The 15476-nt window shown below is 68.0% G+C and overlaps 3 protein-coding genes, 1 long non-coding RNA gene and 1 other non-coding gene across 9 annotated transcripts; 3 read left to right on the top strand and 2 right to left on the bottom strand.

The window, feature by feature from the left end:
- Positions 1-7: 7 nt before the first annotated feature.
- On the top strand, positions 8-3540 carry WFIKKN1 (WAP, follistatin/kazal, immunoglobulin, kunitz and netrin domain containing 1). The gene is made up of 2 exons (XM_055339910.1): positions 8-1409; positions 1982-3540. Exons 1-2 carry the CDS (start codon positions 1017-1019, stop codon positions 3458-3460), a joined length of 1872 nt encoding a protein of 623 aa, XP_055195885.1. The 5' UTR covers positions 8-1016; the 3' UTR covers positions 3461-3540.
- Positions 3541-3941: 401 nt separating this feature from the next.
- Positions 3942-5584, bottom strand: METTL26 (methyltransferase like 26). Of its 3 annotated transcripts, none has more exons than XM_055339889.1 (6): positions 5305-5583; positions 5055-5217; positions 4874-4933; positions 4426-4571; positions 4244-4322; positions 3942-4165 (listed from the first exon to the last, which is right to left on the bottom strand). In XM_055339889.1, the coding sequence occupies exons 1-6, from the start codon at positions 5499-5501 to the stop codon at positions 4118-4120; spliced, it is 693 nt and encodes a 230-aa protein (XP_055195864.1). In that variant the 5' UTR covers positions 5502-5583; the 3' UTR covers positions 3942-4117. The 3 variants fall into 3 exon arrangements, 2 of the variants coding, with proteins under 2 accessions (XP_055195864.1, XP_055195865.1); XM_055339890.1 differs by having other exon boundaries at positions 4426-4493; positions 5305-5582; XR_008666398.1 differs by lacking the exon at positions 3942-4165 and having other exon boundaries at positions 4426-4650; positions 5305-5584.
- Positions 5585-5930: 346 nt separating this feature from the next.
- On the bottom strand, positions 5931-6001 carry TRNAG-CCC (transfer RNA glycine (anticodon CCC)). Its single transcript has one exon. It is a non-coding gene; the product is annotated as a tRNA-Gly (tRNA).
- Positions 6002-6887: 886 nt separating this feature from the next.
- On the top strand, positions 6888-10376 carry LOC129519422 (uncharacterized). Its single transcript, XR_008666403.1, has 3 exons — positions 6888-7215; positions 7793-7901; positions 9320-10376. It is a non-coding gene; the product is annotated as an uncharacterized LOC129519422 (long non-coding RNA).
- An 82-nt stretch (positions 10377-10458) lies between these two features.
- MCRIP2 (MAPK regulated corepressor interacting protein 2) lies at positions 10459-15376 on the top strand. Of its 3 annotated transcripts, none has more exons than XM_055339897.1 (5): positions 10459-10616; positions 10690-10807; positions 14306-14433; positions 14668-14769; positions 14998-15376. In XM_055339897.1, the coding sequence occupies exons 1-5, from the start codon at positions 10565-10567 to the stop codon at positions 15066-15068; spliced, it is 471 nt and encodes a 156-aa protein (XP_055195872.1). In that variant the 5' UTR covers positions 10459-10564; the 3' UTR covers positions 15069-15376. The 3 variants fall into 3 exon arrangements, with proteins under 3 accessions (XP_055195872.1, XP_055195873.1, XP_055195871.1); XM_055339898.1 differs by lacking the exons at positions 10459-10616; positions 10690-10807 and adding exons at positions 10819-12711; positions 13342-13477 and having other exon boundaries at positions 14668-14734; XM_055339896.1 differs by lacking the exons at positions 10459-10616; positions 10690-10807 and adding exons at positions 10836-12711; positions 13342-13477.
- Positions 15377-15476: the final 100 nt, after the last annotated feature.

Raw genomic sequence — 15476 nt, forward strand, 5'->3', positions numbered from 1 at the left:
TGCTGCCAGAGAGGGTGGCACAAGACCCGGGTTACCACTGCCGAGAACCCGCACAGCCCGGGGCGGCCGCCTGCCGAAGGCCTGGTGCACGGCTCTGCTCCGTCCGGGGCCGTGGGGGGCACGAGGGTGGGACCGGGGCTGGGCTTGGAGCCCTGTCCGCATGTGTTCCCTGCCCCTCCCTCGCGGCTTGGGGTCAGGCTCAAGGCCAGGCGCGTGGGGCCTGGGCCCTGGGGCGTTTGCAAGGGCAGGGCACACAGCCTCGTCCTGGCTGCCTCAGACCCACCTGCCCGCCTAGGGCGGCTCCTCCTCCCAGAAGCCTGAGCAGCCCCCGGGGAGCTTGGATGACCTCGGCCTGCCGGGACTGGTGGCCAGTGGGGGCACTGCTGCCGGGAGCCGTCAGCCCAAACCAAGCCCCCAGGCCCCGGCTACCCCAGCCCGGGCTGTGCCGCCTGCGTGGGTGGCCAACCCCCCTCGTCCAGTCATGGGGGAGTCTGCACTGGGCGGCGAGTGCATGGCCCAGTCCCCATCGGTCCCCGTGGGCTGCGGGTCACCAGGGGCTTCCCCATTAGCAGAAAGGGTTGTCCTGACCCCGGGACCCGCTGGCAGGTCGTGACCCTGAGGATTGAGGGGACAGTTGTGGGATTTTCTCCCTGAGGAAACAGGATGCCGGCTGGTTACTTGGCCAGATGCAGAGCCTGAGCCCCCGCCTCCCCTGGACGTGCTGACCCGGGGGCGGGGGTGGACCTGCCCTGGGGAGACCCCGGCCGGCCAGCCCAGCCCCCTCCTCTGACCTGCTGGGGAGGCCCCGGCAGCTTTGATCCAGCCTGCTGGCCGGCGGGAGGAGGGGCTCCTTTAAGCAGCTCTCCCGCCAGAGTGGGCCCTGCCCTGCCCCGCCCCTGTGACCCTCTGGCCAGTGTCTTCTGTGCTCCTGGGCCTTTGCCCCTCCCCGCCCCCTCCGCTAGCCCCTGCCCTGTGCTGACCACAGAGGGGCCCGGCAGGGGAGGGGCCGGCGCCACATGCAGACTGGCTCCAGGCTGGAGAGGCCCCGACCTAACCCAGCCCCTGGCGCTGTGGTGTCCCGACCAAGCATCTGCCCTGGGCTCCCCCCTCGGGGGCCGGGGAGAGCCCCGGGGAGCAGCCAGGGGCCCGGGAAGGTAGATGCCTTCAGGGAGGAGGCTCGGCAGGGCCTGAGGAGGGCCTGGTGGTCACGTCCCCTGGCCCCCGGCCCGGCGGTCCCCATGCTGGCCCCGAGGCCACTCCTGCTGCTGCTCCTCGTGCTTGGGCCGACCTCGGGGGCCAGCATGCCGCCGGGACCCAGGAGCCATCCGGGCATGTGCCCCAACCAGCTCAGCCCCAACCTGTGGGTGGACGCCCAGAGCACCTGTGAGCGTGAGTGCATCGGCGACCAGGTAAGCTCAGCTCTACCCCTGCCCCGGGGGGTCAGACCAGCCCAGGGGAAACCCAGACCCCACCCAGAGGGGGACCCCAGCAGCTGCACTGGGCCCCGGCCTGGGAGTCGGCTCCCCGCTCGGGCTCCTCACACTCTGCTGCGGGGGGCCCCGGGGCACCCCGTCTTGGCCTTCACGGGTCTGAAGATGAAGAGCCCCTGTCACTCCCCAACGTGCTGATCCCCACCCGGGACCAGCAGCTGTTCTCAGGACCAGTGGGGTGGAGAGGTGGGGGCCGCCCCTGGACCTGAGCCCACAGCCCTGCCCCACGGCCCGTGGGCCCCCCGCCCCCCCAGCCTTGGTGTCCCCATCTGTGCCATGAGAGCTGCTCTGTGGGGGGACGACCTGATGCTTCAGAGCTTCCGTGACGCGCACACCTGATGGTCCGCGGAGCAGCTGTAGTGGACGGTAGAGGACGGGAGGGGAGTTCCCGCAAACCTGCCCAGCTCTCCGTAGGGGAGGCGGGGGGGGGGCAGTAGGGGTGCAGTCTCGCTCCCCCGGGGGCGCACACTGAGCCGCTCCCCCCCCCCCAGGACTGCGCCGCTGCCGAGAAGTGCTGCACCAACGTGTGCGGGCTGCAGAGCTGCGTGGCGGCGCGCTTCCCCGACGGCGGCCCCACCGCACCCGCGCCGCCTGCCTCCTGCGAGGGCTTCGCGTGCCCCCAGCAGGGCTCCGACTGCGACATCTGGGATGGGCAGCCTGTGTGTCGCTGCCGGGACCGCTGTGAAAAGGAGCCCAGCTTCACCTGTGCCTCGGATGGCCTCACCTACTACAACCGCTGCTACATGGACGCCGAGGCCTGCCTGCGTGGCCTCCGCCTGCGCGTCGTGCCCTGCAAGCATGTGCTCAGCTGGCCGCCCAGCAGCCCGGGGCCGCCCGAGACCACGGCCCGCCCACCGCCTGGGGCCGCGCCCGTGCCGCCCGCGCTCTACAGCAGCCCCGCCCCTCAGGCCGTGTTCGAGGGTGGCACGGCCAGCCTGCACTGCGACGTCAGCGGCCGCCCGCCGCCCGCCGTGACCTGGGAGAAGCAGAGCGACCAGCAGGAGACCCTCATCATGCGGCCGGACCAGATGTACGGCAACGTGGTGGTGACGAGCATTGGGCAGCTGGTGCTGTACAACGCGCGGCCCGAGGACGCCGGCCTCTACACCTGCACCGCCCGCAACGCTGCCGGCCTGCTGCGCGCCGACTTCCCGCTGTCCGTGGTGCGGCGCGACGCAGCCCGGGACGCAGCGCCTGCGCCCTCTGCCCCAGCTAAGTGCCTGCCCGACCCGCGGGCCTGCGCCGGCGCGCCCTCCGGCCTGGTGCTCTGGCACTTCGACCCACAGCGCGGGGGCTGCATGACCTTCCCCGAGTGCGGCTGCGACGGCGGCGGCCGGGGCTTTGAGACGTACGAGGCGTGCCAGCAGGCCTGCGCCCGGGGCCCCGGTGACGCCTGTGTGCTGCCCGCCGTGCAGGGCCGCTGCCAGGGCCAGGAGGCGCGCTGGGCCTACAGCCCACTGCTGCAGCAGTGCCACCCGTTCGTGTATGGCGGCTGTGAGGGCAACAGCAACAACTTCGAGAGCCGCGCGAGCTGCGAGGACGCCTGCCCCGTGCCGCGCACGCCGCCCTGCCGGGCCTGCCGCCTGCGGAGCAAGCTGGCACTGAGCCTGTGCCGCAGCGACTTCGCCATCGTGGGGCGGCTCACAGAGGTGCTGGAGGAGCCCGACGTGGGGGGTGGCGGCATCGCCCGCGTGGCCCTGGACGAGGTGCTCAAGGACGACAAGATGGGCCTCAGGTTCTTGGGCACCAAGTACCTGGAGGTGACGCTCAGCGGCATGGACTGGACCTGTCCCTGCCCCAACGTGACGGCCGGCGACGGCCCGCTCGTCATCATGGGGGAGGTGCGAGACGGTGTGGCCGTGCTGGATGCAGGCAGCTACGTCCGCGCCGCAAGCGAGAAGCGCGTCAAGAAGATCTCAGAGCTGCTGGAGAAGAAGGCCTGCGAGCTGCTGAATCGCTTCCAGGACTAGCCCCCCGCACCCCCAACCCCTCGCCCGTGTCCGCTCCGCCTACCCCACCCCACCCCCCTGAATAAAGCCTGTGTTCTCCAGACCTCGCGGCCTACAGGTGCCTGTCCTCCCGGGGGACCCTTACCCCACTCGCCTTCCCTCCAGCTGGTCTCCAGCTGGTCACCACACACACCGGCCGTCCCCTCCTCAGGGACCTCCTGTTTCCCCGCAGGAGCGTGAGCCATGACCCAAGCTGTGACCGATCTGACATGGGTACCACCTCTTGTGGCAGGAGAGCCAGGCTCAGCCCTGCCCCAGCCGCGCCTCAGTCCTCTACTCTCCTCTGTCCCCGGAGCTGGGCAGCGTGGTCCAGGAGGCCCCCAAGCCCTCAACCCACAGGCCACACCTCTCCTGCCCCGGGGTACAGAACCCTCGGGGACAGCCTGCCCGCCTAGCACCACGGGGACTGGTCCCACAAGGATGTGGGGTTGACACTGGCAGCGAGCAGCAGAAAACACTTTATTCCCAGGTTCTGAGCAGCTCTGTGGCCTCCGGCCAAGAGCCCCCAGACTGGTCCAGGCCACCCCTCATGGCCCAGCCCTGGCAGGCAGGGGCTGGCATCTGGATTTGTTCCAGGGGGGCCCCATGGAGACACAAACATGCGAGAGAAGGAGGGAGTTACTCTTTCCGGAATATCAGGCACTTGTTGTTGGCCGGCATGTCCACCTAGGGGAGAGGCTTTGGCTGGAGCAGCTGACCTGGTCCCCTGGAAGTCGCCGGTGTTCCCCAGCCCTTCCTACCTACCATCCTCTCCAGCAGGAGGCCACTGGCTTGGCCCAGGTCCTCCAGGAGGGCCGTGTCCCGCAGCCCCCACTCAGGGTTCCTGCGGTGGGGAGGAGGCGGAGGAGATCGACCATGGAGTTGGGGACGGGAGCGGTCGCCCAGCACCTCCCCCCCCACACCAGCCAGCCACCCCCAGCTCTTACCTGCATCTAAGAGTTAGATCAAAATCCACGTTACTCTGCGGAGTGATCCTCCCGTTGATGGCATAGGGCTGCGGAGATGGGAACACGGCTCTGCCCGCCACCCACAGACACGGGGTCAGCCATTCCTCAGACGACACACAGGAAGTCTTGCACGCCGGCACCCAGAGAACGAAAAGGACGCTGCACCCCTCCCTGCCCCCAAGATGGGGGACAGCTGAGGACCAGCTGGTGAGCCAAGGGGGTGCAGAGAGACAGGCAGGTGACCAAGGCCATGTTCAAGAAGCATGACCTTGGGTGTGCTTTAACGACAGGCAGGGGGGACAAGGCCACTGAGACAACACGGAGACCCAACGGAGAGAGTCCAGGAAGGAGGACAGCCGGGAGGGCCAGGACGGGGTCAGGGCGGACCCGCCGGGGGAGGTCCCCAGTCTCTGGCAGGAGCACTCACCCCATAGGTGATCAGCAGCGCCTTGGGCTTGAGCAGATGTCCCGCGGCTCTGAAGAGCCCCTGGGGGTGAGGGAGCCGCTGTCGGTCTCGCACGTGACCCCCGCGGGCCCGCCGCCCCCTCCCCTGCACCGAGGGGGTGCCCGCGAGCAGGGGGGCTCGCCCCCGCCCCCGCCCCGCAGACCTCCGTGCAGCTCAGGGGGCTGATGTGGATCATGTTGATGCAGAGCAGCAGGTCCAGCGACTGCGGCAGGATCCCGCCCCAGTGCTCCCAGTCCCAGGTCACGTCCAGGTACAGCGGGGCCTTCACGTTGGACAGCCCCTGGGCCCGGGTGGTGGCCGAGATGCTGCGGGAGGGGCCACACGGTTGGGGCGGGCCCTGCCCCCCGCGCGCCCCCGCCCCCGCGCGCCCCCGCGCCCGCGCCCCGCCGCACCTGTCCAGGCAGCGCTGGTCCACGTCGGACGGCTGCCACTCGGCGTGGGGGAAGGCCCGCGCGAAGTGGGCCGCGTGCTGGCCGGAGCCCGAGGCCACCTCGAGCACGCGGAGGCCGCGCTGCGCCGGGTCCATGTACTGCCGCAGCACGCGCAGGATGGGCTCCTTGTTCCGCTCGGCCGCCGCCGCCACCAACATCGCAACAGCTCCGCCGGCCCGCCGGTAGCCGCAGTCCGACACTCCGAGACCCGCCGGGATACGTGAGCCGACGCCGCGCGGCCCGCCGGGAGTCGTAGTCCGGCGCCGCGCGGTCCGCTGGGAGTCGTAGTCCGGCGCCGCGAGGCCTGCTGGGAACTTAAAGGGCCCGCAGCCCCGGGGGGCGCGCCGGGCCGTGTGCTGGGGCGGTGCTGGCTTACGGGTGACCGTCGGCTCCGCACCCAGGGGCCCACGGACGCCCCGGTATCTTCAGGGCGCGTGTCATTCTCCCTTTCTCTGAAACCACTTCGTTGGCTCAGCACCGAAATGGGTGTTTCGTCGTTTCTGGTTTTCTTTCCTTTTGAAATCGGTGTCGTTAGTTCAAATTAGTTTGTTGAAATAAGGAGAATGAAAGAAAAAAGTAAAGATAACTGCGCCGCCCGGGAATCGAACCCGGGTCGCAAGAATGGGAATCTTGCATGATACCACTACACCAGCGGCGCTGTTAGCAGCCACTGCGCCCGCGAGACCTAAGGGATTGTGATGCAACAGCTCTGCGCGCAGAAGCATCACGGCGCATGCGCGCTGCTCCGCGGGGAGACCGCCTGGTCGCCTGGCAGTCGGCCGGCGGGGACGGGGGCCGGAACGGAGGCGGGGCGGGGGCGGCCGCGCCGGGTCCGCATTCAGGAGGGGAGACTAGAGGTGTCTGTTGGGCCCCCAGCACTACAGAGCACGGAGCGGAGGTGGGGGCGGGGGAGACTGGATTCGCGCCTGCGCGTTGGAAACCATGACAACCCCGGGCGGTAGGAGGCGGTGGGGCGTGGCCACGGCCGGGTTCCTGGTGGGCGGGGCTTTTCCCTGGGGGCGTGACCGCGACCGGGTTCGTGGTGGGCGGGGCTTCGCCGGGGGCGGGGCTGCCACCAGATTCCTGGTGGGCGGGGCTCCACCGGGGGTGGGGCTGCGACAGGTTCCCTGGTGGGCGGGGCTTTTCTGGGGGCGGGGCGGAGGCGGGCCTACAGCGGGGACCCCTTGGGGCTCGGGGCTTCCCGGTGACGCCGAGTTGACCGGCGCTAGCCCAGGCTTCGGGGACGTCGTGAGGGGGTCGGTGACCCGCGGATCAAGCCGGAACCCTATCTGATGTCCAGGGGTGCTTCCTGTTGTCAGCCTCGGGCCCCTGTGTCCCAGGCCCTGCCGTGCAGGCTGGGGGCTAGCTTACCCGTCCTGTGCGGTCCTTCAAGGACCCCCCCCCCACCCGAAGTCCCTCTGGCCGGAGCTCAGAGGATGGGCCCGCCGCAGGCTTAGCCCTGATCGCCGGGGAGGGACCGGGGTGTGGGCTGGGGCGGGCGAGGGGGGCAGGCTTGCAGCGCAGGGTCGGGAGGTGGTGTAGGCTTGGCTGGTCTGGACGGGCGCCCCCGGCACTGTCACCTGACCACCCTGCCGTGGGCTTTCCGTTTCCCAGCCCAGAGCTTCCTTGCAGGAATCACGTTGTGCTTCCCTCCACCTGGTGTGTCGGCGGGGCCGGGAGTTCCCTGTACCCTTCCACCTGCGGAGGCTGTGAGCTGCCTGTGCGGTGGTTCGGAACAAACCCCTTGCCCCCTTACCTGGGTTCACACCGACCACGTGACTCTCGGAGCTTGTGGGCTGGTGATCAGAAGGATGCACACCCCGCCCAGCACCAGCGCCTTGGTCAACCACGGGGCCTCTGCAGAAGCCTGAGGTGCAGGGGTTTGGGAGCCTCGGGTGGGAACACGTGGAGGTGCCGGGAGGGGCGCGTCCTGGAAGTTCTTCGACACCCCTTCCCCACCCCCTAGCCCCACCATGGATGTCTTTCATCTGATGTTGCCAAGTAGATCCCCTTAATGATGAACCAGGAAACCTAAGTGAGGTGTTCCCCCGACGTCTGTGAGCCGTCCCAGCAAATTACCGCCCGAGAAGGGGGTCGTGAGAACCCCGACTTACAGCTGGGGGGCCAGCAGCACGGCTGACAGCCTGGACCTGTGGGTGGCCTCTGAGGTGGGGGCGGGCTCATGGGACGGGGCCCTCAGCCGGGGCCTGCCCTTGAGCCAGGCACACAGTGTCAGGACTGAGTGAAATCGTAGGACGCCCGCTGGGTGCCCGCGGAGGAGGAGGATCGCTGGCTGGGGACACCCCACGCGTCGGTGCCCGTGTTGTGTGCACAGTGTTGCTCTCCTTTACCGCAGGCTCAAACCCGATGGGCCGGTCTCCTGCTCCGGGTCCTACGGCCCTGCCTCGGGCAAGACCTACATACTCAGCAGGTCTCCCCCCCCCAACAGCACTTGCCACATTTTGGTCACTGTGGGCTGGACGCTGCGCGAGCTACCCACGCACAACACGCCCCCCCAAGCTCAGCCGGAGAAGCCTGGCCCTCGGCGTCTGCAGTGTGTGAGTACTTGCACACGCGTGTGACTACTTGTACACACATTTTCCAGACGTCTGTTGGACTCTGGGAGGGCCGGGGACTCGCAGTGAACTTGCGACAGTGGGCACCTGGGAGTGTCTGTCCCCCCCGCCCCCCACGGCCTGTGCTGCATGGCCTCCTGGAGTTTTTCTCCTGAGGGGAAGCCCAGCTCCCATGCAGCCCCCCGGAGCCTCCGGCCCTGTGTGCAGGGTACCGGCCGGGCCACCTCCAGTGAGTGTCCACCCGCACCATGAACACACAGGAGCTCCCCTGCCCGGCCGCCCACGGCCACTGCACCTCATTCGCTGGCTTCCTACAGCTGCCCCAAACCTAGTGGTTTGAAACAACAGAAGTTTATTTCCCCATACTTCTGGAGGCCAGAAGTGCAAGATAAGGTGGTCTGCTCCCTCCCAAGGTCCTCCAGGAAGACACTCGGTCACCGTGTGCTGCTGCTGGAGGCTGCAGGCACTGCCCAGCCTGTGGCCACCTCTGCGTCCACTGTCACCTAGTCTTCTCTGTACCTGTGTCCAAACATCCCCCTCATTTCTCCTTCAAAGACACGTTACTGGAGTTAGGGCCCATGCTGGTCCAGGATGGCCTTATCATGAAACCTTGCCTGAGTTACATCTGCAAAGACCTTTATTCTGAATAAGGTCACATTCTGAGGTCCCCAGTAGACGTATTTTTGGAGCCACCACTCAACCTAGCGCACTTGGGTTCAGGAATGGCCAAGCAATCCCTGAAGACGGCAGCCAGCCAACGCGGGAGCCTGCAGCCAGGCCTTTCCTGGGGGTCCGCTGGCCCCCCCTCCACTGGCAGAGGCCAGTCCTCCAGTCTGGGTTGCTGAGGGCGTGGATTTCAGAAGGAGAAACTTAGAATGAAACCACTTTGTTCTCTTTCAGATAGGGTTTTTAGTGTCATATTCAGAAAGACAGGAAAACACTATTTTTATTATGATGATTGGGGTCTGGGACACAAAGGCCTTTTCTCACCCTGCCGGCCTCTCTTCTTGCTTGCCTGGGGTGGGGGAGGGGGAGGCCCCACCCCCAGGTCCCTGCTCCAGCTCGGGGTTAGGTTCCCAATCTCTCCAGCCGTGGGTAAGGTTACTGGCCCCTGCAGGGGCTTCACGACCAACCTGCCTTCCAGGGCTCTGTAGTGTGGGGAAGGTCAGACCCCCAGGCGAGGGTGTGACCTAGGAGGTGTGCTGCCAGAAGGCCCTTCTGGGGGAGAGGGCCGTCACTGTCTGCACCCCCCTTCCTCCTCCATCAGCTATCCTGGGGACCCCTGGGCACGTGCGCACCCCCACCTTCCTCCCACTTGCCAGCATCACTGGTGCTCAGTTGCTTCTCCCCTGAGCTCAGGGCTCTGGACCCAAACTTTTTTTTTTTTTTTTTTTTATGAGGATTTTACTCATGAGAGACACAGAGAGAGGCAGACACAGGGGAAGCAGGCTTTCTGCAGGGAGCCTGATTGGGACTTGAACCCAGGACTCCGGGACCAGACCCTGACCCGAAGGTAGACCCACCCAGGCGTCCTTGGACCCAACCTTTTACCTTACGCCTGGCCTGCAGGCAGGGCCTGTTCGCCCATCCCGGGCCCTATTCTTGTCCTGGAGGCCCCTGCAGGCCCGGGTCTGTGCCCGAGGGAGTAGGTGCTCTCAGAGCTTGTGTCACCTTGGGGGCCCTTCCCTCTGCGCCTCTCCTCCTGGGGGCGTGGGAGCTGGAGGCAGCAGCGCTCAAGGCCAAGGGCCAGCACAGGAGAGCCGAGGCAGGGCTGTGCCCTGCCGCCCGGGGAGGGGGGGGGCGCTGCTCAGGCCTGCACTCCCCGGACGTGCTTTTGCCTGGGGGGCCGCGGTCACTCCCCTCAGGCTGGAAGGCCTGCCCCAGTCCAGCCCCCCTACAAGCCCGCGGAGGAGTAGCTGAGCAGGCCTGGGGACCGCCCCCACTCGGTGCCTGGGGAGCGCTGGGGAGGGACACTGCCCCGGGCGGTGGGGAGGGAGTTCCTCCTGCCGTCACGCCCCGCCCCCCTGCGCAATCTGCTCGCGGCGTGGGGGGAGCCGGGCTGCTTGGGCCCCGGGACCCCACGGCGCCCTGGGGCACAGCTCTCAGACGGGGCCGGGCCCGGTGGACGCGGCGGCACGGGGGCGGATCGCAGAGCCCCACTGTGGGTGGGCCGCTTCCTGGGGCGCCGGTGGGTATGGTAAGGACCGGACGCGACCAGATGCTGGACGAGGGGCGGCCTCCGTGGAGCCCAGGGGGGCATCGGGCCCGCAGGCCCCGGGGGCGCCGCTCGGGAGGGCACCGCCTCCCAGGCCGCCAGGTGGGCGCGCTGCTCCCGGACCTGCGGCGATCGCGGCGCCCCGCGCCCGGCCCTGCCCTGCCCACCGCAGGGCCCGCCCCCGGCTCCCTGGCCCCGCCCTCGGCCCCGCCCCAGGTGCGCGCCGTGCGCGTGGGGCGCCGGGAGCGCGGCCCCAGCGCCGCCGGAGCCGCGGGCCCTTTAAGGGCCGAGGGCGTGTAGCGGGTCCGCCCCTCCCGCCGCGCCGGCCGCCCGTTAAAGGGGCCGCGCCCCGGGCCCCGCGGAGCGGAGCGCGGGCGGAGGGCAGGGCAGGGCGCGCGGCGGCGAGCGCGGGCGGCGGCCCCTCCGCACCATGTACACCATCAGCAAAGGGCCCAGCAAGCTGGTGGCGCAGCGCCGCACAGGTGCGCGGGCGGGGCGCGGGGGCGCGGGGGGCGCGGGGGGCGCGGCGGTGGCTGACGCGCCCGGTGCCCGCAGGTCCCCCGCAGCAGCAGGTGGACAGCCGGCTCGGCGAGCTCCTGAAATGTCGGCAGCCCGCGCCGCCGGCCCCCCCGGCCTCGCGGGCGCAGCCGCCGGGACCCTGGCCCCTGTCGAGGTGAGACGCGCGGGCGGCCGCCCGGGACCGAGCGGTTGACCTTGGGGAAGGTTCGCGGAGACCAGCCACATGCGCGGGGCGGGCGCGGGGCTGGGCGTGTGACCCCCGCCTGCGCGGGCGGCTCGGGGCCGCGGGCCGCGGGCCCGGTCGCACCTGGCACCTGACCCCCGGCGGGCGGCGGAGCGCGAGGCCCGGCTCCACGCTGGCCCCTGGGACGGCGGAGCCCGAGCGCGGAGGCGGCGGAGCGGCTCCCGGACCGGAGGACTCCAGGCGGCCGACTCCCGTGCCCCGGGCGACCTTGGGCGGCGAGGCCACGGCTGGAGGCGAGCTGCCCGGGAAGGCGGGAGCAAAACCTCCCAGGGTGCTGGCCCGAAGGCCGCCTGGCTCCGGCCCCGCGGGAGGCTGCCAGCCCTGGCCTTGCCCACCCGGCGCGTGCACGTGGCTCCCCGCCCCCCCCCGCGCCCAGGCGCCGCCCTCCTGTGCCCTTCACCCAGAGCACCCTGGCTGCCACGGGAGGCCTCCCACGGATGCTGGGGCCTCGCGGGAACATGCAGCCTCCGGCCTTTCCAGCGCCCCAGCAGTCTCAGTCCTGGCCAATTTGGCCTCCACGTGACCTTGACCTGGAGGTCAACGCCCCCCATCCCTCGGAGCTGAACCGGTTCCTTTTTTGTCTCAGTTCTGGACCTTTGGTTTCACTTTCCGCATCTCCTGGACCCGGGGCTTTCTTCCAGGCCCACAAGGCTTGAGGCCTCCCGGCTAGGGCTGCCGGCTCAGGGCCCCTGACTCAGCGCTGAGGAGGGCTCGGGTGATGGGGCCTGCGGGGGTGGGTGGGGGCAGCCTGTGGGGATCTTTCTGGGCTGAGACCCTTCCCCCGGGATCTTCTGCTGGGGGCATGTGGACATTTTGAGGCTGCATCCTAGTGATGGGAACGTTCTAGGCCAATCACAGGTGTGTCCTGGGGAGACAGGTGAGCAGGGCCTCCGGGGGCAGCTCCTGAGACCCAGGCTGTGCTAAAATATTGTCTTGAGATTTCGGCTTTGGTGCTCTCGGCTGCCCCACCGCCCAGCAGAGCAAAGCACACTTAGGTATAGAGCCACCACGGCTCACCCTGGCAGAGAACCCGGGAGCAGAGTGGTCCAGGGTGCCCCCCACCCTCTCACCCGGAGAAGCACAGCACCTCCCTCTACAGAGTCCCGTTGCTGATGAAATCAGGATGCATCCGTGGCAGGGTTGGGGAGTGCCAGGAAAGCACGTGCCTAGAGCTCCTAAGGCCCCCGGGGGGCCTCGCCTGCCCCCTCCGCTGGCCCTTAGCCAGTTGGGCACACTGCAGCCTGCCAGGTCGGGAGGGTGCCCACGAGCCCGGCCTGTGGGAGCACAAGGCCCAGCCTGCCACAGTGCTGTGCGCCCCGGGGTCTTCTGTGCCCTAGGGAGGCGTGAACAGACACCCCTTCCCTCTGAGGTCACGCCCTCCTCCGGGGCTGCCCCCTCCCAGCCCCAGTGGCCTTGAAAAGACCCTACTGGGAGGCCAAAGCGGCCAGTGGGTCCTCCCTCCCCCCTGAGCCTTCCCAGGGGGCCACCCTCCAAAAGGGCTCCACCCGCCTTCCTAGCCACCTTCTCTAGTTTTTCCTCGGTAGTGGTTTTTTACTACCCAGCACCCCTCACCCTGACTTGCTCATGAGAGGGGGTGTCTGGGCCCCCGCTGCATCCCCCACACCTGGTGCCTGGTGCACTTGCAGGTGCTTCGGCCAAGCAGCTGACCTGCTAATTATGCAGGCTGGGGTTGTGGCTCAGCGGCTCTTGCTCCCAGCGTGGGACAGCAGATAGTGGAGGTCATGTTCATTGCTGGGAAGAAGATAAAATGGCGCCGTGTGACACCCCATCCCCCCCCACGGTCAGGCGAGCAGGTCAGGCCTGGGAGTTCTAGTTGTGGGCCTTGAGGTCAGGCAGGTGTGCAGTTCAGTTCTGGGACTACTGCCCATTTACAGCATGTGACTTTGGGCGGGTCACTTCCCTGCGGAGCTCAGGGCCCTGGGCTGGGAATGGGTGGGCGGTTTACCTTGGGGGTTAGAGAGGAGGCCAAGTGCGAGGATGCCCATGTGGGTGCTGAGCAGGGACACCGAGCCTGCCTCCAGGCAGCCTCCCTGAGCGGGCACAGTGTGGCCTTCAGCCACAGGTGCACGCTTGAGCCAGTGCCCTTGAATCCAGAGGGCCCTGGAGGATCCTTTATGGGTTAGGGGGTGCCTGCCTGCTGGGGCCCCTGCTCAGCCGGGTCAGGCCGCCGCCTTGGTCCCCGTGATGCACAGTCCATGGCTGCAATTCCCTTTTTTGTTCACCCTTTTTGATGTCCAGCCTGCACTTTGGTGGAGTCTGCCGGCTGGGGCGGGGGGGGGGTGCAGGCAAGGGCTGTCTGAGCTGAGGACAAAGCTGCGCACCCTCCTGTGGGTGCAGCCTGGGCGGAGCCCCGCCCTCCCCATTTTCTCCGCTGGCCTGGAGCTGGCGGGAGGTGCCCCTCAAGACACTCCTCTTTATTTTAGTGCCCCTCTCAGCCAAGGAGGACCCCCGAGCGGCGGTGGGGCACCTGAGCCCAGGAAGGCGAGCAGGCCGGCGGGACCGCGAGTGCCTGGCGGAGTGGCACGTGCAGCCCAGGACTCCCGGCTCCCACCTCCTGCTGTAGGTGTGGGCCCCGTTCCCTCCACAGCCCCATCCTGGGCTTTGTGTGTGCAGGGCTAGGTTGCTGCCGCCAGCAGGGGCAGCCCATTGCTGCCCTGGGACCCCGCCCCACCCCCCCCACTGCCCTCTGATCCTCGACACAGGCCCAGCGGCTCCCTGGACATCCCATCTCCTCACTCGGCATTCCCACCCCCTGGGCAAGAGTGTGGCCTCGTCTGGGACCTGCAGGGATGGGCTGGGGTTGAAGTCACGGCTTCCCCACTCAGTGGCGAAGTGCTGTCTGGTCAGACCATCACCTAGGGTTCGTCCCCACGGAGCCTGGGGCAGCCAGGAAGCCGGAAGGGCACAGATGGCCTGTTTCTTGTTTGGGTCCTTCCACACTGGGGACGTTGGTGAGATGGATAAGCTTCTGTGGGGGGAGAAGATGGCCTTGAATTGTGCTTGGCCAATTGTGGTTGGGTCGGAGTGGTCGGGTTGTAGCTCATACCAGAACACGGGTTGCTGGAGGCCTGGCTGGTCCTGGGGAGGTGGGATGCAGGTGCAGTAGGGGTGCCCGAGAGACCCGTGGAGGAGCGCCTGTGTGCCTTGAGCATGGAGCCCTGCTGGGGGTCTGGACATGGCCGGTGTGAATCAAGCTGCCCGGGGCTTGGGCCTGCAGGAGAGAGGCCTCAGCCACCACTGCAGCAGCAGCTGCTGCCCTGAAGTTCAAGGAAGTGCTCAGGCTGGGCCTGGCATGGTGGGCGGGGGGGGCTGAAGCTGCTCTTGGAGTTTTGCCAGGCATCACCAGGGCGTAGGACAGTTGCTGACCAGCTCGTCCTCACTCCGCAGTTCGGGGCCAAGGCTTGTGTTTAACCGGGTGAACGGCCGGCGGCCCCCTGCCACGTCTCCATCCTTTGAGGGAGTCCAAGAGACCTACACACTGGCCCATGAGGAAAACGTCCGGTTTGTGTCTGAAGGTAGTGTCGAGGCCTGAAGCTGGGGCCTGGGGCCTGTTCCTCTTCCCCACCGTGACCTGATTCAAAGTAACTGGAGGCCTTGGCTCTTCCTAAGCTGTCCCCCTGCGTGTCCCACGATGGTCCAGTGGGCTTCCTACTCCCACTTCCTGGCTGGGGTCCAGGGTGGCCACCCAGCCCTGGGCGGGAGACAGGATGCTGGGGGCCTGGCTCAGCCTGACTGCCCTCTCCCCACAGCTTGGCAGCAAGTGGAGCAGCAGCTGGGCAGTGGCCCCAATGGCCATAGTGGGCCCAGGCCTGTGCAGTACGTGGAGAAGAACCCCAACCCCCGGCTGCAGAGTGAGCCCTCCCCTGCTCTCAGGGAGTCCCCTCCACTCCCTCCAACCCTGACCGGCACAGCTGGGTTCTAGCCCTAGGGGGTTGGGGAGGGCCCTTGAACTTGACCTGCTTTTTTCTACTGCTTGCTACCTCTGGGTCTGGGTGAGGGGCCTGTGGTCAGCTCCAAGGGGGAGATGCTGAGTGATGCAGGAGGCGGCATCACTGCCCAGCCTTCTACTCTGCCCACAGACTTTGTGCCCATTGACCTGGACGAGTGGTGGGCGCAGCAGTTCCTGGCCAGGATCACGAACTGCTCCTAGCTGCCTTGGGAGGAATGCTGCCGTGCAGGGCCCAGCCCTGCCAAGGGGCGGAACCCTCGCCAGGAAAGGACCGTGGCTCCCCGTTTTGCCGCCGAGGCAGGCCGCTTCACCCCGAGTCTGGCCAGGAGCCGGCCACACCTGAAGTGCCAGCATTTGGACTTTTGTACCTGCTGAGCCCCTGGACGAGCTGTGCCACGCTGCCGGGGGCCGGGGGCCGAATCTGACCTCAATCCTGCTCACTGTGCCCAGGGACCAGCCCCTGCGGCCGGCAGGGAGGAGCTGTAGGCTAATAAAGTTGAGAAACTGCCCTTTTGAGTGGCCTTTCCTTGGCGCGTGGGGGTTAAGGTCCAAGGTCCGCGTGAACTAGGCCGCGCCTCCTCACCTCGGGGCTGCCGCTCCCCCCAGCTC

This window comes from Nyctereutes procyonoides, unplaced genomic scaffold, assembly GCF_905146905.1.
Source record: "Nyctereutes procyonoides isolate TBG_1078 unplaced genomic scaffold, NYPRO_anot_genome, whole genome shotgun sequence".
Classification (NCBI taxonomy): Eukaryota; Metazoa; Chordata; class Mammalia; order Carnivora; family Canidae; genus Nyctereutes; species Nyctereutes procyonoides.